General features: G+C 39.3%; 1 protein-coding gene across 1 annotated transcript in view; it reads right to left on the minus strand.

Moving 5' to 3' along the window:
* Window positions 1-16,313, minus strand: part of PDE11A (phosphodiesterase 11A) — a 367,330-nt gene that overhangs the window by 215,257 nt on the left and 135,760 nt on the right. The window contains exons 3-4 of the mRNA XM_043577142.1: window positions 13,057-13,146; window positions 7,403-7,543 (exon numbers count right to left, since the gene is read on the minus strand). Of these exons, the coding sequence (XP_043433077.1) occupies window positions 7,403-7,543; window positions 13,057-13,146 (231 nt within the window). The remainder of the gene's footprint in view (window positions 1-7,402; window positions 7,544-13,056; window positions 13,147-16,313) is intronic.

Consider the following 16,313-nt stretch of genomic DNA (forward strand, 5'->3'; position numbering starts at 1 on the left):
CAAAGACACAGAGACAAATGTAAGCACAGGCTGACCATGGAGGGGGTTGGTGATAGAGAAGGAAGAAAGGGATAGGGTGAGGCTGAGGACCAGAAAGGACCTCCAAAAGGTAAGTTGGGGAGCAGAGGAGATGAACTTGTTATGTTGGGCAGTTTGAACTTTATTGGGTAGGGGGTACCTGGGCGATTCAGTTGGTTAAGTGTCTGACTTTTGATTTCGGCTCAGGTTATGATCTCGAGGTTTGTGAAACTGAGTCCCATGTTGCGCTCTGCACTGGCAGCTTGGGAGTCTCTCTCCTTCTGCCCCTTTCCAACCCATGTGCACATGTGCGCACTCTCTCTTTCTCTCTAAATAAATAAATAAATAAATAAATACTTAAAGAAAACACAAAGCTTTTGAACTTTATTGTGTAGGCAAAGTTACCAAATGTTCTGAAGCATGTAGAGGCAGATGCATGTTTCAGAAAGAGAACTGGAAGCAGTATGAAGAATTGATGGAAAGGAAGACTACCCTATTTACAAGTGAAGAAATGAGTCAAGAGGAAAATGTGGAGGTAAGAGATTAGTAAAGACAGAGTAAAGCCAGTGGTTGAAGAGGTGGGAAGAAGGGGCTAGAAACAGGGTTTCAACATAAAAGCAACAGAACTTACAAATGGTTGAATATAAATGGTAAGAAATACTTAGAGGCTACTGTGTGGTTTTTAGCTTGAGTTACTTACTACATGATGATGATTCTATTAACTGAAATAGGAAATCCCAGAAGTGTTAATGATTTGGGACAGGATGTGGTAGACATGGTCAGTGAGGATTGAAGTTCAGAAGTTGGATGGGGCGCCTGGGTGGCTTGGTCGGTTAAGCATCTGACTTCGGCTCAGGTCATGATCTCACGGCCCATGAGTTCGAGCCCCGCATCGGGCTCTGTGCTGACCGCTCAGGGCCTGCAGCCTGTTTCAGATTCTGTGTCTCCCTCTCTCTCTGCCTCCACTGTTCATGCTCTGTCTCTCTCTGTCTCAAAAACAAATAAACGTTGAAAAAAAAAAGAAGTTGGATACACACACACACATTTAACACATATAAATGATTAATGATCTGAGTTAACACATTGATATAAAATTATTAATAAAGTGAGTTAATATAACAAATATATAATGATATATTAATGATTAGTGATGTAAGTATATATATGTATACATATATACATACACATATACATATACATAAAACAATGATTCTTTGGATAATCATCAGAGTTTTTTAGTTACTTGCTATTTTGCACTCTTGAAAAAGCACTTGGTACAAAAATCAAAAAGAATTTACATTGGCTTCCTTATAGGGAAAAGGAAAGTTAAAGAAAGGTGGGGAAAATAGAAAGAAAGTGAAATAGAAAGGAAAGCCTGAAGCAATTTTTGCCATCCACTTCAAATGGAGGGGATTGAATTAATTATAGGCTGTTCCAGAGCAATCAGATAATGATTACCTCCATCTCTTTCTCTCAAGTGTTGGATTCAGGAAGATCATTTAGTTCAATGGCTTAATTGTGCATGTATTTACATAAGAACCAAGAAGTTAAGGAACATGTTAAAAAATAAGGATAGCTTATGCTTCATGGTTTAGGAAGTGAACTCCAGAAACGAGCATCATAGTTACAAGCTCAGTTATAAAGTACTTGATGGAGTTCTGCTTGTGCAATAGTTGAGCCATCAGGATGATCCATGAAAGAACACTTGTAAATACTAGTGCTGAGACAGTGCCTTAGGACTTTATGATTAAAATGTCTGCTTCTTGCTTTCCTTGACTAAGCACAGAAAGAAATAGAGATAATAGTAAATATATGAGCTAGAAAGAAACTAACAGAAGGGATAGGAATTGCTTAGCCAGGTTCATGGAATGGAATAACATTACGCACAGAATATTCAGTTCGAGGGACTAAATATTTCCTAATGTCGACAGTAGCTAGAACAATCTTTCTGTTTTTCAGTCTAATGGAAAATACCATTGACAAACTCACTTAAAACTGATTGACTAAAACACTTAAGGGAAGCAAAAGAGGGTAATATATTAATTTTGGCAGGAGAAGAGGCTGGAAAGGCATCCCTTGTTTCTATTTTTGGCATCCACTGAGTGAACTGGCCAGTTAACACCTGCCTACCCAGTTTAAAGACCATGAAGGCAGGGGCTCCTGGGTAGCTCAGTCAGTTAAGCATCTGAGTTCACAAGTTTGAGCCCCACATGGGGCTCTGTGCTGTTAGCACGGAGCCCGGTTTGGATCCCCTGTCCCTCTCTCCCTCTCTCTCCCTCCCCTGCTGGTGTTCTCTCTCTCTCTCTCTCTCAAAAATAAATAAACATAAAAAAAAAAAAAAACACCATGAAGGCATCTCTAAACATTGAGTTAAAAGCTTGATGAATCAAAGCATCTATAACTAGATTTCAATTTTCTTTCTTCCTCTTTCCCGCAAATGAAGAAAAGGCCAGGAAGTAGCATACATCTGCAATAACCAGCTTTTTAAAAATCCAAATCCCAAGTCAACAATTAGAAGCTTTGTTTCCAGGAATGATTCTAATAAAATAGAGAAAAGCAACATTTATTTTTAGACAAAGGAAACTTTAAGCAGAATTTTTTTTTTCCTGAAATGATGCATTTTTCCCCCTGATTGTAAAAGTAGTATATGGACTGCCAGTAGAGATGTCTAGAAGTTAAATGTTTTGACACATCTGTTCTCTTCCCAAAACAGAGCAAAGATTGATAAAATACAGAAAGAGAAAACAAGAAAGACATGTAGAGGTTAAAAAGCAGAAAAAAAGAGAAGGGCAGGATAGCAGAGTATAAGGAAAAGAAAAGATCTCTAAAGGGCCAAGCCTGAAGACAGGCCTACTGCACCCCAAATCCAGACACAGGCAGGCAGCAATGATCGGAATTTCAGCTTCTACTGGGGTTGGGGAACTAAAAAGGTTCCCTTGAACCAGGTGACCTATCTTTACCCCCAGAAAATGAACCACGTTGCTTCTGGCTTAGTGTGATATTACCACACAGCAGGAGACCCGACATAAGGCCTGGTTCTTGACTAGAGGCCAAGGAACTGCACAGACTATTAGACATGGAGGGAAGAGTATAAGAGAGAACCAAAGAAAACAATGGCACAAACAAACAAACAAAACACCCTCTCATCAAAATGAGCTCCAATCCCAAATTCAAAAACACATGAACGGTTCCTATTAATACAGACACCTAAATCGACAACCTACAGAATCAGACAAGAAGATGCTGATAAATCCCAGTTATGCTGAATATTTGAACACACCTGTATCAGAGAATGAAAGGGGAAGAACAGAAAAATATTAAGAATATGAATGATTTGTTCTCAACCAATGGATCTCGAGGGAAAGTCAGCTGGAGAAACCTCTTCTGGAAAAGACTTTCTTCCCTGAGAAAAAGAAACATGAACAGAAGTTTTCCTTTTCTCTTCTCCTGGGACATAGTTACATGAAGACATACTGCCTGGAGCTGTGCCAGCCTCCTGGATCATGAGGATGAAAGCCAGTTGAGCACTGAGACATCCACAGGAAAGTGGACAGAGCTACCTTGCTGATTACATCATCAGGCTACTGCACCACCCGCAGCCACCTCCTGCAGACTTCTCATATAAGACACAGACGTTCTCATTGTTTAAGCCATTTTCCCCTTATATATTGTATTACTTGCAGAAATCACCCAAACTGGTATGTAAATTAAAGCAATTTCAATCAGTCTATAAAGAACTTCTCACAGAACTTGATAACCTGCTCTTAAAATTTGTATTAAGGAGGAACAGGCCAAGAATAAGCAGGCCGATTTTAAAGAGAACAGCACTGAGGACTTGTTCTCAGATATCAAAGTGTATTACGAAATTACAGAAACCGAGACAGTATGATACTGGTGCAGAAATAGACAAATAGACTAGTGAGCTCAGAAACAGACCCAGGTATATATGGAAACTTGATATAATACAGAAGTGTCATTACAGAGTGTGTGTGTGGGGGGGGTGTGACAAAATGGGTTATACATATAGGGCCTTACACTATACACAAAAAATAAATTCTAGATGGATATGAAGACCATAAATACCAGATGGGTTAAAGAAAATATAAGACAATGTTATTATAACATGGAGGCAGATAGTTTTTTTAAACAAAACTCTTAAAGCACAAATTAAAAAGGAAATTGATAAACTTGACACATTAAAGTTAAAATATTCCTGGGGTGCCTGGGTGGCTCAGTCAGTTAAGCGTCCGACTTCAGCTCAGGTTGCGGTCTCACTGTTACCAAGTTTGAACCCCGAGTCGGGCTCTGTGTGACAGTTGGGAGCCTGAAGCCTGCTTCGGTTTCTGTGCGTGTGTGTCTCTCTCTCTGCCCCTCCCCACTCAAAAGTAAATAAACATTAAAAAAAATTTAAGGTTAAAATGTTCTTCACAACCAAGATACCTGTTGGGAGAGGCCAGCCTCGTGAGCCCTGAGTGCACAGTCTTGCTTTTGTTTGCTGAATTGTGCAGCGTCAGATTTTGGCACCTGGTATCCAGTTCGGTCTGGCTTCTCCTTCTGTACTTGGCATGACCTTGTCTGGCGTCCTTCCTGTAACTGCTATCACACAACCAGGGGGAGTCTGACGTTTTGAGAAGTCTTTGGTGGGAAGTGTGCTAAAGAAGAGCATGGCACTGATGGGGTTTCTACCTGGTGACCCACATGTACATAACCTCACTCCTGCCTTCACCCCTCCCACAGCAACCCAGGCAGTCCCTTGCCAAAAACTCTTTACAGCTTTTAAAACAGTACCAAGCAGATTAGTCTCCTCTTTTTGCACATAGCTGACTTTTACCTCTAGACCTTGGCCCTCTAGATTAGAGGAGCTCATCCTCACTTTCAAGGGGAGGGGATGGGCAAAGAGAAGAAATCGTGTAGAGTGGCCTGGAATTTTCTGCTCTAATCCCATTTCTGCTCTAATCTAATTACAGTCTGCGAATTTTCAGCTGTGGTAGCAAAAAAGTCTTTTTAACTTTCAGTAATATATCAACACCTTTAATGCTGATACCATCTACTATAGATAGTTGGGATTTTTGTGTTTATTTATTTATTTTGAGAGAGAAAGAGAGAAAGAGAGAGCATGCAAGCAGGGAGGGGCAGAGGGGAAGAGAGAGAGAGAGAGAGAGAGAGAGAGAGAGAGAGAGAGAGAGAACTCCAAGCAGGCTCTGTGCTGTTAGTGCAGAACCCAATGGGGACTGAAACTCAAGAACTGTGAGATCATGATCTCAGCTGAAATCAAGAGTCAGATGTTTGACCAACTGAGCCACACAGGCGCCCCATAGAGTGGTTTTTGACACCCAACCCCTACACTGTTCCTACTCTTCCCTCCAGCTCTATCCCCACCTTCCATATCCACTTCTGTCATCTGTACTTTTTCATCTGATGTGCTGAAGAGCAAGGCCACAGCACAAAAACCAGTCTCTGTTAAAAGATTAGCAAGAATGGCCACCCTCAGCTGGTTTTAGATTACTTGCAGGTCTGTTTACAACTGAACTAGCAAACAGTGAGCTTGTCCTTGTCCAGATTCCACCTGGCCCTCCAGCCACTTGCCCTCACAGGGACCGAGGGGGTGGTTCAGGGAATCCTGGCAGCCGAAGCCCCAACAGCTGCCTCTTCCTGCCTTTGTTTAGTGACAGCCTACAGCCTGCCTGCACCAACAAGCACCACCAGCCCCCCACCCCATTCCTTTCTGAGGCTTCAGAGTCAGGGGGTGGGGTGGGGAGGGAGGACTCCAGCAAACCACTCAACCATCTGAGACTTATTTCCTGCTCAATAAACTGAAGATGATAATAATGCCTGTTTCATAAGGATGAAGGGGAAGTAAGTGAACTCAAGTGATTCACACAAGCATCTGGAAGCATTCCATATAGGTTATTGGGTCGTGTGTGTGTGTGTGTGTGTGTCCCTCCCAAAGTTCCACTGAGTTTTACACAATCACAGGATAATGGCAAGGTTATTGTTTGTTTAATCCACACTTGCTAAAATAGAAATAACCCCCAGCTCTGCTAAAATATAGGCAAACACCCCTAAACATTTTATTAAAAAAAAATTTTTTTTTTAACGTTTATTTATTTTTGAGACAGAGAGAGGCAGAGCATGAACGGGGGAGGGTCAGAGAGAGAGGGAGACACAGAATCGGAAGCAGGCTCCAGGCCATCATCAGCCCAGAGCCCGATGCGGAGCTCGAACTCATGGACCGTGAGATCGTGACCTGAGCTGAAGTCGGATGCTTAACCGACTGAGCCACCCAGGCTCCCCACACCCCTAAACATTTTAAACAAATATAGATTTTTTTTCACACTTCATGTTGAAATTTTACAATACTTATTATTAAATCTCCCAGATTTACCCTAAGGTTCTTATTCTTTGAAGAAAACAAACCTAAAGGCAAAGATAATAACCTCTTCTAAGTACAGTAAAATATCATCCTCTGAGGTATTAAAACAGCACTTAAATAGCTAGACAATTCCTGGTCTTGGAAGACAGTTCACAGTAAAGATATTAAATTGCTGCTAAGGGTTTAGACATTTAACTTTCAAGAAGTTAGATTGATGATGATCATTATTTTCAATACTGTTGTGTGTTTACCCAGTGGATTTTCCCCCAAAGAGCCAAAGGGCTCAACAGAAACCTGACAGCTAAGGTGCTGCAGACCTGAGGCCTTGAACTAGCTTGCCACTTGCCTTTGGAGTACCAGGACCCCCTGCGGTGAAGAGCAGGGAGCCTCCTCCACCTGCCCCATGTTCTGTGCAAGTGTCCCCAGCTCCAAAGCGACTGTAAGAGAACTTGGAGACTGCAGTTCAGACCTTTGCTGCAGAGCACAGCCCAGCTGAGGCTTGTCACTCCACTCAGCTCAAGTACAATCTGCCCGAGCTCCAAAAGCAAAGGCACTGCTTCTCCAGCATTTTTTTGCTTCCTCCTCCTGATAAGAGGACTGTGGAGCATCATCTGGACTGCAATCCACACCCATAGATGCCAAGGGCCTTCTTCGCACTGGGTGAATACGATAGGAGCCTGGCACCTAAGCTAATGTGTATGCATCTGGGAGGGGCAGGGCAAACCATCCAACCCCTCAGTTCCCTCATCTGTAAATACTCAGGACTGGGATAGACCTTTAAGGGCCCCACCAACCTAAGAGTCCATGTTTCTAAGATGACGCAACGCGAGACTGAAAATACATGTAAAAGAAATTTAAAAACTTTAATTTTACAAAAAGCCATCTCATGGTTAGAAGAGTCATGAAGGGAGTGGTTCGAGTCATGATTTCACAAGCTGAATTACAAACAAACTACACTTTATTCCATTAATGCAGTCTGCAACTCTAGGTGACAGATAAAAAATGACTTACTGGTGATTCAATGTCCTCCAGGAGTAAAACAGAACAGCGTTCACATTTCAACAGAGTTTGGGCCCGATGCATTATTTTCTTGACAATTTTCTCCAGGTCAGTCTGTTCTTCAAATAGGTCATTAACAACCTCTAGCAAAGCCTAGGAAAGATGAAATGGATATATCTAGGTGGGTATAGGACTGAATAAAAATGGTTTTTTTTCTCTCAAAATTCCATTTTGTCTTTGCTATAATAAAATATAAATATATTTGTGTGGCTAATTAAAAACATGTTTTAATGTTTATTTATTTTTGAGAAAGAGACAGCACAAGCAGGGGAGGGACAGAGAGAGAGGGAGACACAGAATCCAAAGGACAGTCTGGGCTCCGAGGTGTCAGCACAGAGCCTGAACGTGGGACTTGAACCCAAGAACCGCGAGATCATGACCTGAGCTGAAGTCAGCCACTTATCCAACTGAGCCACCCAGGTGCCCGTGTGGCTAATTTTTAACACATTCATGATTGTTTTGAAATATTCCACCATTTTGTTTTATCACAGAGTTTTGAGCTGGAAAACACAACTTGAAAATAGTGCCAACCCATATAATCCCATATGAATCTATAGCTATAGAACTATTTCCCAAGTAGCTAATGACTACACAGTCCCATTTAGTCCTTAGCTCTCAGCTTTCCTCCATGCCCCACCCCCACCCTCTCCTGCAGTTTTTCTGCAATGTGACTAGGTATAAACTCAACATTTTATGTTATATCAATACCTGATTCTCTCTAAAGCACATTTATTTCAGAAAATTACAAAGCAGCTCTTCCTCACCATCAGGAAGAAATGGGTTCATGGTCAAAATTGAGACATATTTTCCCTAGTATACACTTCTCACAGAATTCTGAAGGAATTATAGTGGTGAATGCTAATTAAGCTTCAGAGCCATATGTATATACATATATATATATATATCCCATTAATCCATATATATGGATTAATATATATATTACACATATATATTTTATGTATATAAATAAATATATATTATTAATTATATATATATATTTATATATATATATATATAAAACCCTCATTAATCCCTCTACACAAGAAATATTGTTTCATTCCACCTGCACAGGAAAACATTTAAATACTATTATATATCTCAGGAAAGAAAGTACCATTAAAATTTCTGTTAAAACAACAGAATGAAAAGCACACAAACTAAAGGAAAAAAACCCTTAAAATTCTAACTTGAAAACTGCATACTCATTTAAAAATCAAATTGCAATAACCTGTTATTTTATCCAGCTAAGTTAACTTGCAATTTTTGCATTGAAATAATATTTATTTGGACTTTTTAATTACATGGCTCTTTCCAGAGATTTCAGAAAAGTGGGCTATGTACAGGTAATAGATATTATGCTTCTATCAGAGAGCAATAAGAAAATTACACAGCCAGTGAATTGTCCAGAGGGTGCTTTGTTCAGTAGAACTTAATGAGATGTACACTCTCAGGTCTGACCTCTCACAAAAGGATTTTGTGGGTTTTCAAATTAACATCTATTCAGGTAGATGGTGTTGATGATCATCCCAGGGATATGACCAATTGTCAACTTTAGTAATGAATTTGATTTGTCCTGAAACCATTGGAAACATGTGAAAATTTCTTCTCTGAGTCTGTTCAGGTAGAAAAGCATTTGAATGAGTTAAGAGATCCATGAAATGAGTCTAGTTCACTGAGCATCTAAAAGAGGATCAAATATCCTTGGTAGCATTTTCTCTAAAGAGAGCTTGTGAATGTGGCTAAAGGCCCTGGGTAGCTCTATGATCCTGATGTGGAGAAACACCAGGAGGTGAAAAAAGTTTTGAGTGTATCCTGACTGTTTGGCATTTGGACAGCAAATTGCTATTAAGAAGGCAATGTGCAATAATTTCATACTTAAATATAACATTAAAAATGAGGCAATTGTCTAAATAATTACCAACACAATTCCCTGTTATTAAGGGGAAAACCATTATTTCCTTAATCATCTAGACTATTTCTTCAGATGGATCATATTAACTGAACAATTATTTAACTTTTCAATTTGTTGTGACTGCGTGGATAGGGCCTCTGGGACCCATATACAAAAACATTTATCTCAGAGGAAAAACTAATTGTGCCTTGAGTCTTGCACTGACAAAGCACATCATAGTAATTTTACTGTTTCTAATTAAAAATTGCTGCTTTACTAACAAGTGATAAAAGTTTCACAAATAACAATACAGACTAGTTCCACGATGGGAGAAAAAGAGAAGGAAATCTAGGATGATAGGCAATTCAATAGACATTAGAGGCCATTCATACAGCTGAACACTCCCCATTTCTTTATTTCACTTGTATTTCCCCCTCCCGCTACTTCTAGTGCCTTCTTTTGTTCCTGGGCTCATCCTTGGACCTCTTCCCTTCTCTTATCCACATATTCTCCTCCAGATTACCCAAACTGGTACCCTACTTTTAAATGCCATCTATATATACTGATAGTTCCTAAATATGAATCTTGAGTCCTGACATCTCACCAGACCTTTAGACTCCTGTACCCAGCTGTTTACTTGCCATCTGTACAAGCCAAAAGTCATTTTAACTCATTTCCCACATCAGTAAGCTTTGTACATTTCACTGCCAATTTTGGGAGGAATCTCTCACTTTTCACTGCCCTAATTCCAGCCACATTATTTCTTTTTTTTTCCTAGCTCTATTAAGATATAATTGAAATATAACTTTGTGTAAGTTTAAGGTGTACAATATGATGGTTTGATACATGTACATATTGTGAAATGATTACTACAATAAAGTTAGTTAACATGTCCATCACCTCACATAATTACAATTTGCAAGTATTATCTCCCATTCCATAGGCTGCTTCTTCATTTTGTTGATGGTTTCTTTTGCTGTGCAGAAGCTTTTTAGTTTGATGCGGTCCCACTAGTTTATTCTTGTTTTTTTGTTTTGTTTTTGCTTGTGCTTTTGCATTAGAGTCAAAAAATTGATGGAGCTTTTCTCCTATGTTTCTTCTAGAAGTTTTAATTTCATGTCCTACACTTATATCTTTAATTTAAGTTAATTTTGTGAGTGGTGTAAGGTAGGGGTCTGATTTCATTTTTTCCATGTGACTATCTAGTTTTCTCATCACCATTTATTAGAAAAACTATCTCTTCCCCATTAAGTATTCTTGCCTCTTTATCCTATATATGTTAACTTACAAGCATGGGTTTATTTTGGGGCTCTCAATTCTATCCCACTGGTCTTGTGTCTGTTTTTAGTGCCAGTACCATATTATTTTGATTATAATAGCTTTGTATTATAGTTTGAAATCAGGAAGTGTGATGCCTCCAGCTTTGTTCTTCTTTCTCAGGATTGCTTTGCTTATTTGAGTCCTTCCTCTCTACTCTCCAGATGCATGGATCAAGCTTTCACCTGCCATGGTGCCTTTCCACTTGATATTTCCACCATCTGGAACGCTCTTCCCTGATCTTTGTGTGGTTTTGCTCCTTCATTTCATTTAGGTCTCTGTTCAAATAACATCTTATAGAGAACTTCTTGATCATGATCTGAAATAAACATCCTCCCAAACTATCCTTCAGTGACCAATTCCTATCCCTTTATCTCATTTCACTTGTTATAGCACTTATCACTACCTGATAGTATATTATTTTTTATTTGTTTGCTTGCCTACTATCTATTGTTTCCACTAGAATAGTAAGTTCTATGAGGGCAGGGACTTCGGACACACAGTGTCTGAAGAACATCACACAATAAATGTGCTGAACAGGTAAATAAATTGTGCCAAACGTGAGCATGTAAAGATCAATAATACATGAAGCGTCCCTTAGAGACTTCAAAATGTAGGTGGAGAAGAATGCCACCAATAAATATTATACAGTGTGATAAGTGTGCACAAGTAGAATAATGGCAATATATACAAGGAATGACGAGAAGAAAGGAAGGGAGGATTAACTAGAAGGCTGAGCTGGGTCCTGAAGGATCTGTAAGGCAGGTGGTGGTGGGAGGAAAAGGTGGACATGATGCACTGAAGGCAGAGGGAGGAATGTGGCTAAAGGTATAAGAAAGCAAAGTAACAGGCTGTATTCTGGCAACAGGGGACTATTGCTGGAGTGCCAAATGAAAGGAGGAAAATGGTAAGCCATGGGGCTGATGACGAAAACAGGATCCAAGTCAGAGAAATGGTGTGGTATGCTATGTTAAAGAAGATGGCTGTAGTAATCTGTTGTGTGCATCTGTTGGCTGTGAAATATTCATAAATCATAATGCTTAGCCAATGAAACTTTTAGTCAATTTGATTACTAATTAGCTGAGGATTTCTAACTTTTTGAAACCTTGTTAAATAAATTTCTAAGTTGTGGCAGTAATGTCCATGTATTTAAACGTATAACAATGGGGCACCTGGGTGGCTCAGTTGGTTGAGTGTTAGACTTCTACTCAGGTCATGATCTCACAGCTCATGGGTTCGAAACCTGTGTCAGGTTCTGTGCTGACAGCTCAGAGCCTGGAGCCTGCTTCAGACAGAGACACAGATGTCTCCCTCTCTGCCCCTCCCCTACTCACACTCTGGCTCTCTCTCCCTCTTAAAAATAAAAAAAAACATTAAAAAAGTTATAAATAAATAAATAAAATAAAATAAAATAAAATAAAATAAAATAAAATAAAAGTATAACAAGTCCCTGGTCAGTGGCACGGTCATCTCTTCATCTCTCAAGTCATAAGTTCGAGTCTCACATTGGGTGGAAAGATTACTTAAAAAATAAAAAATAAAAATTAAAAAAAGGTATAATAAGCTTAATATAATTTAACCTCTATTTGATAGTTTAGAATTTTTTTTGAGTATCGGCCCACCTGCTATTCCTCTTTCTCTCCTCCTTCTTTCCTCTCTTTCTTTCCTATTTAACTCTAAAGCTGGTGAAGGTATAGGAGATCAATCCCTCTTTGTGTGTGTCTTTATAATCCTATAAAAGTGTTTGCATTATTGTCCAGCCATCTTGTGATGCTCTTCCAGAAAAACTTTGAATTCAAAAGTAAAATTTATGAGATGGAGTGAAATCATTTGTAACATACCTTGCTTCTTAAAGGAACTAAATTGTACAATTTAGTGTGTTATTGTCTCAAAGCCATAAGTAAGAATATATCTGCTGCCTTACAGTATAGATGTGAATTAATTTCATTTTTTTTTAAAGATTATTTATATATGTTGAGAGAGTGTGTGAATGCAGGAGGGGCAGAGAGAGGGAGAGAGAGACAATTCCAAGCAGGCCCCATGCTGTCAGCAGAGCCTGATGTGGGGTTCGATCTCAGGAACTGTAAGATCATGACCTGAGCTGAGATCAAGAGTTGGACACTTAACCAACTGAGCCACCCGGGCTCCCTGAAATTAATTTCATTTTTAAAAGAAGCTGGTACTATTTCCCCAAACAACAACAGAAAATATGTATCTACTTCCATTTGGACTTATTGCTTATAGGTATCTTCAACCATAAATTTGAAGGATTAAACAAATTAAAAGGATTCCTGGACTATTCAAAGATCATCTGCTGTTTTTAAAAGACATGATGACTCACAGACACTTGAAAGTCAGAGAGCTTTGAGGGTTGTCAACAGTGTTTCTTTCCACTCACCCTGCTTCTTTCATACTCTTTCCTTGAGGCAGCAAATAGCTGAGCATTAGATATGGCAATTCCACAAAATGGAAGATACATCTGCATAACCTGGGGGCAAAGAGAGTGTTAAAAACATTAAAACATCACTGCACCAAATTCCACATTCCCTGCATTGGCCTGATCATAATACTTTGTTTTCAATCACAGAAATTGAGTATGGAATTGTTGATACTAGTATTTTAACTCTGGAAAGGATATTTTTCAGAGTTAACTATAACATGGTCTCAGTGAAGCTTTAACCATGGACAGTCACATCTATGAGCATATAAAGTGAAGCAACAGGCTATGATGACTATGATACAGGAACTGTATCTACATCATCTGTGCGTTCCTTCTCTGATCAATGAAAAAGGAATAAATGAATAAATTTATATATCTAGAATCTAAGGCAAGTGCCCACATTCACATTTGGAGGCAAGCAGGCTGTGAGTCAATTTCTTTGCACATAAGTTATCTGTAGTGGGGATCTCAGCTTGACCCTGGCAATGTCAGCTACAGATTGAAGTATGCAAAGGCCCAGTAGGAATTTAGCAACCTGAGGGCCTAGTAGCCTGAAGCAAAAGAGCTCAAAATGTGCCCACCGTTCTGTTGACATAACTGGATTGAATGCAAATTTGTGGGATGTCCTACTGAAGCCTGTTTGAGGAAAGGCTGGGGATTCTTTAAGAGAACACTTCTCCGATGGGAAGAAACAGCTAGGTGTGGTGGGCTCGATCCCAACAAAGACTTTCTCATCATTTCAGTATCCCTGATTTTCAGTACTGCCTGGCACTCTCACTCAAATTCATTCCAGAATCTCTGATTCCAAAGGGAGAGAAAATACCCCAAGTAAAAACCAAAAGAACTATTTCCCTAAACTCTTTACAACATAGCACATTGGGACAAGTAATATTGCTTTGGGACTCCTCTAAAGCAGATAGAAAAGTGCATGTTTCTTCCTCCCTCTGTCTCCTTGTTTGTCTGTCTCTCTTTCTCTCTTTCTTTCTCTCTCTCTCTCAATCTCTCTCTCTCTCTCTCTCTCTCTCTCTCTCACACACACACACACACACACACACACACACACACACACACACTAAAAGGTCCTCTGAAGGGGTACTCTAGAGCAGTGACAAAACAGAGCAGCTCCCAATTCCTAGAAGAGTTTACCACAGGCAAGGGATAAGAATGGCAGAACAGTGTGAGACACCCCGGGGACACCCAGAAAAGAATTACCCAGAGTGGGAGGTGTTTTTGCAGCAGGTTTGAGAAAGACAAAAAAGATGAAGAACAATCCACATTCCTTATCATTGCTTTCCTATTAGATCTTGCTTTGGCTACCTGGGCATATTCAGCTGTGACCTCAGGTCCCAGAAAGTATTTCACAAGGCCGTAGAAGCCAATGCTGTGACACTACTCTTATAGAAAACAGAGAAATGATGGAATTGGTATTAAGCAGAAGTACAAAATCAGTGAGCTGGCTGATTTTTACAGATCTTTCCTGGAAAAATTCCTTCAATGAATTTGATTCCAACTTCTATTTAATGAGGACCTTCTATTTATTTAATGAGGTGCCAGACACTCTCACTTCATTTCTTTATTAGAATGGCACATCAACTTGTCATGGAAAAATTTTAAGTACATTTTAGAGATCAGGAAATTCAGTAACTTGCTCAAACTCACACAGGAACTCAGGTCATCTTATGCTACAACTCATGATCATGTCTTACAACATGGTGCCTCCTAGAACTGGATGCTATTTCTGTCGCCCCCTCATTCCTCTTCCTTACTACTCCCCCTCATGCCTTAGGAAGTTTGTTGGTAAGCCAGGATAAAGCTGTTGACATAAAGCTGCCAGATATTCTGCCAGAATTTCCCTGCCTTTAGCCAGAATGGGACCACTTTCAACATCACCTACACACACAGCACTTTTCTTGTAGTTTCCTGTTGTTGTTGTTGTTGTTGTTGTTGTTGTTGTTGTTGTTGTTTTGACTCTGCTCTGGAGACAGTGACTATGATGGAGGTGGAGGGAAGGAGGGGATACAGGTTATTTTATTTTTCTCCTTTTCTTTCTTTCTCTTTCTCTCTTTCTTTTTTCTTTCTTTTTCTTTCTTTTTCTTTCTTTCTTTTTTTCTTCCTTCCTCCCTCCCTCCCTCCCTTCCTTCCTCCCTCTCTTTCTTTCCTTTTCTTTCTTTCTTTCTTTCTTTCTTTCTTTCTTTCTTTCTTTCTTTCTTTCTTCCTTCCTTCCTTCCTTCCTTCCTTCTTCTTTCCTTCCTTCTTCTCTCTCTTTCTCTTTCCTTCTTGACTTCCTGACTTCCTTTCTCCTTTCCTCTCTTTCTTCCTGTATTTATTTGCCTTCAGGGGCCAAGTTTAAGGTGGTTCAGAGGTGAAGCAAGTATGTAGAAGAGAATGACCAAATAAATATGTGAAATGTTTTCTAATATATCATAGGCTTGCATCAATTCCTTTGTAATGCCAATATTTATTGAGCTCCAAGCACTGGGTCTCATTAAAAATTATGTGACTATTAAATTAGATGACCATTGTCCTTTATATGGCTGTTCTGTGTGAAAGCCAACAAGTCACTTAACCTTTCTGAACCTATTTCCTTATCTGTAAAATGCCTGGTTTCGCTGGGTAATCTTCCTAATCCTTTTTAATTCTAATACTTGGTGATTAAGTAGAAACATCTATGAGCTGTAATATTCTACTTGCTGGAGAAAACAAAGAATTCAATAAACATGCTCACATTTTACTCAAGAAATAATCATTTATAGTAGTAATCGATATTGACAAAGTCCTTGGATATGACATTAAGCATTTTATACATACTATATCATCTGATCCTTGTAACTACATATGCTATACCATTCATTCTATTTTTCAGATAAGAAAACTGGGCTTTACAAACTTATCCAAACTTTTTGGGAGATATCTCTCCATGGATCTCTCACATTTCTGCACAACGTAAAAACAAAGGCACTGCTCTATATTTCAAAGGTGTTTGTATAATGAATGGCCTTGGAAAAAAGTGTCTTCTTCCAGAGCAAAGAGCAGACTTGTTTAATATAAAGTATAATTAAGATAATATTCTCTGGAGTAGAGGTCAGGCAAGCTTACTGTCCATTATGAAAGATCTGTGTTCTCTATATTTGACGTTCCTCTGCTATAATCCATGTCCTGTGTTATCAAAATGATGCTGTTACTGAACACTTTATCCCAAGCCAGAAATAGCTGTT

The sequence above is a fragment of the Prionailurus bengalensis genome, chromosome C1 (assembly GCF_016509475.1).
Source record: "Prionailurus bengalensis isolate Pbe53 chromosome C1, Fcat_Pben_1.1_paternal_pri, whole genome shotgun sequence".
Classification (NCBI taxonomy): Eukaryota; Metazoa; Chordata; class Mammalia; order Carnivora; family Felidae; genus Prionailurus; species Prionailurus bengalensis.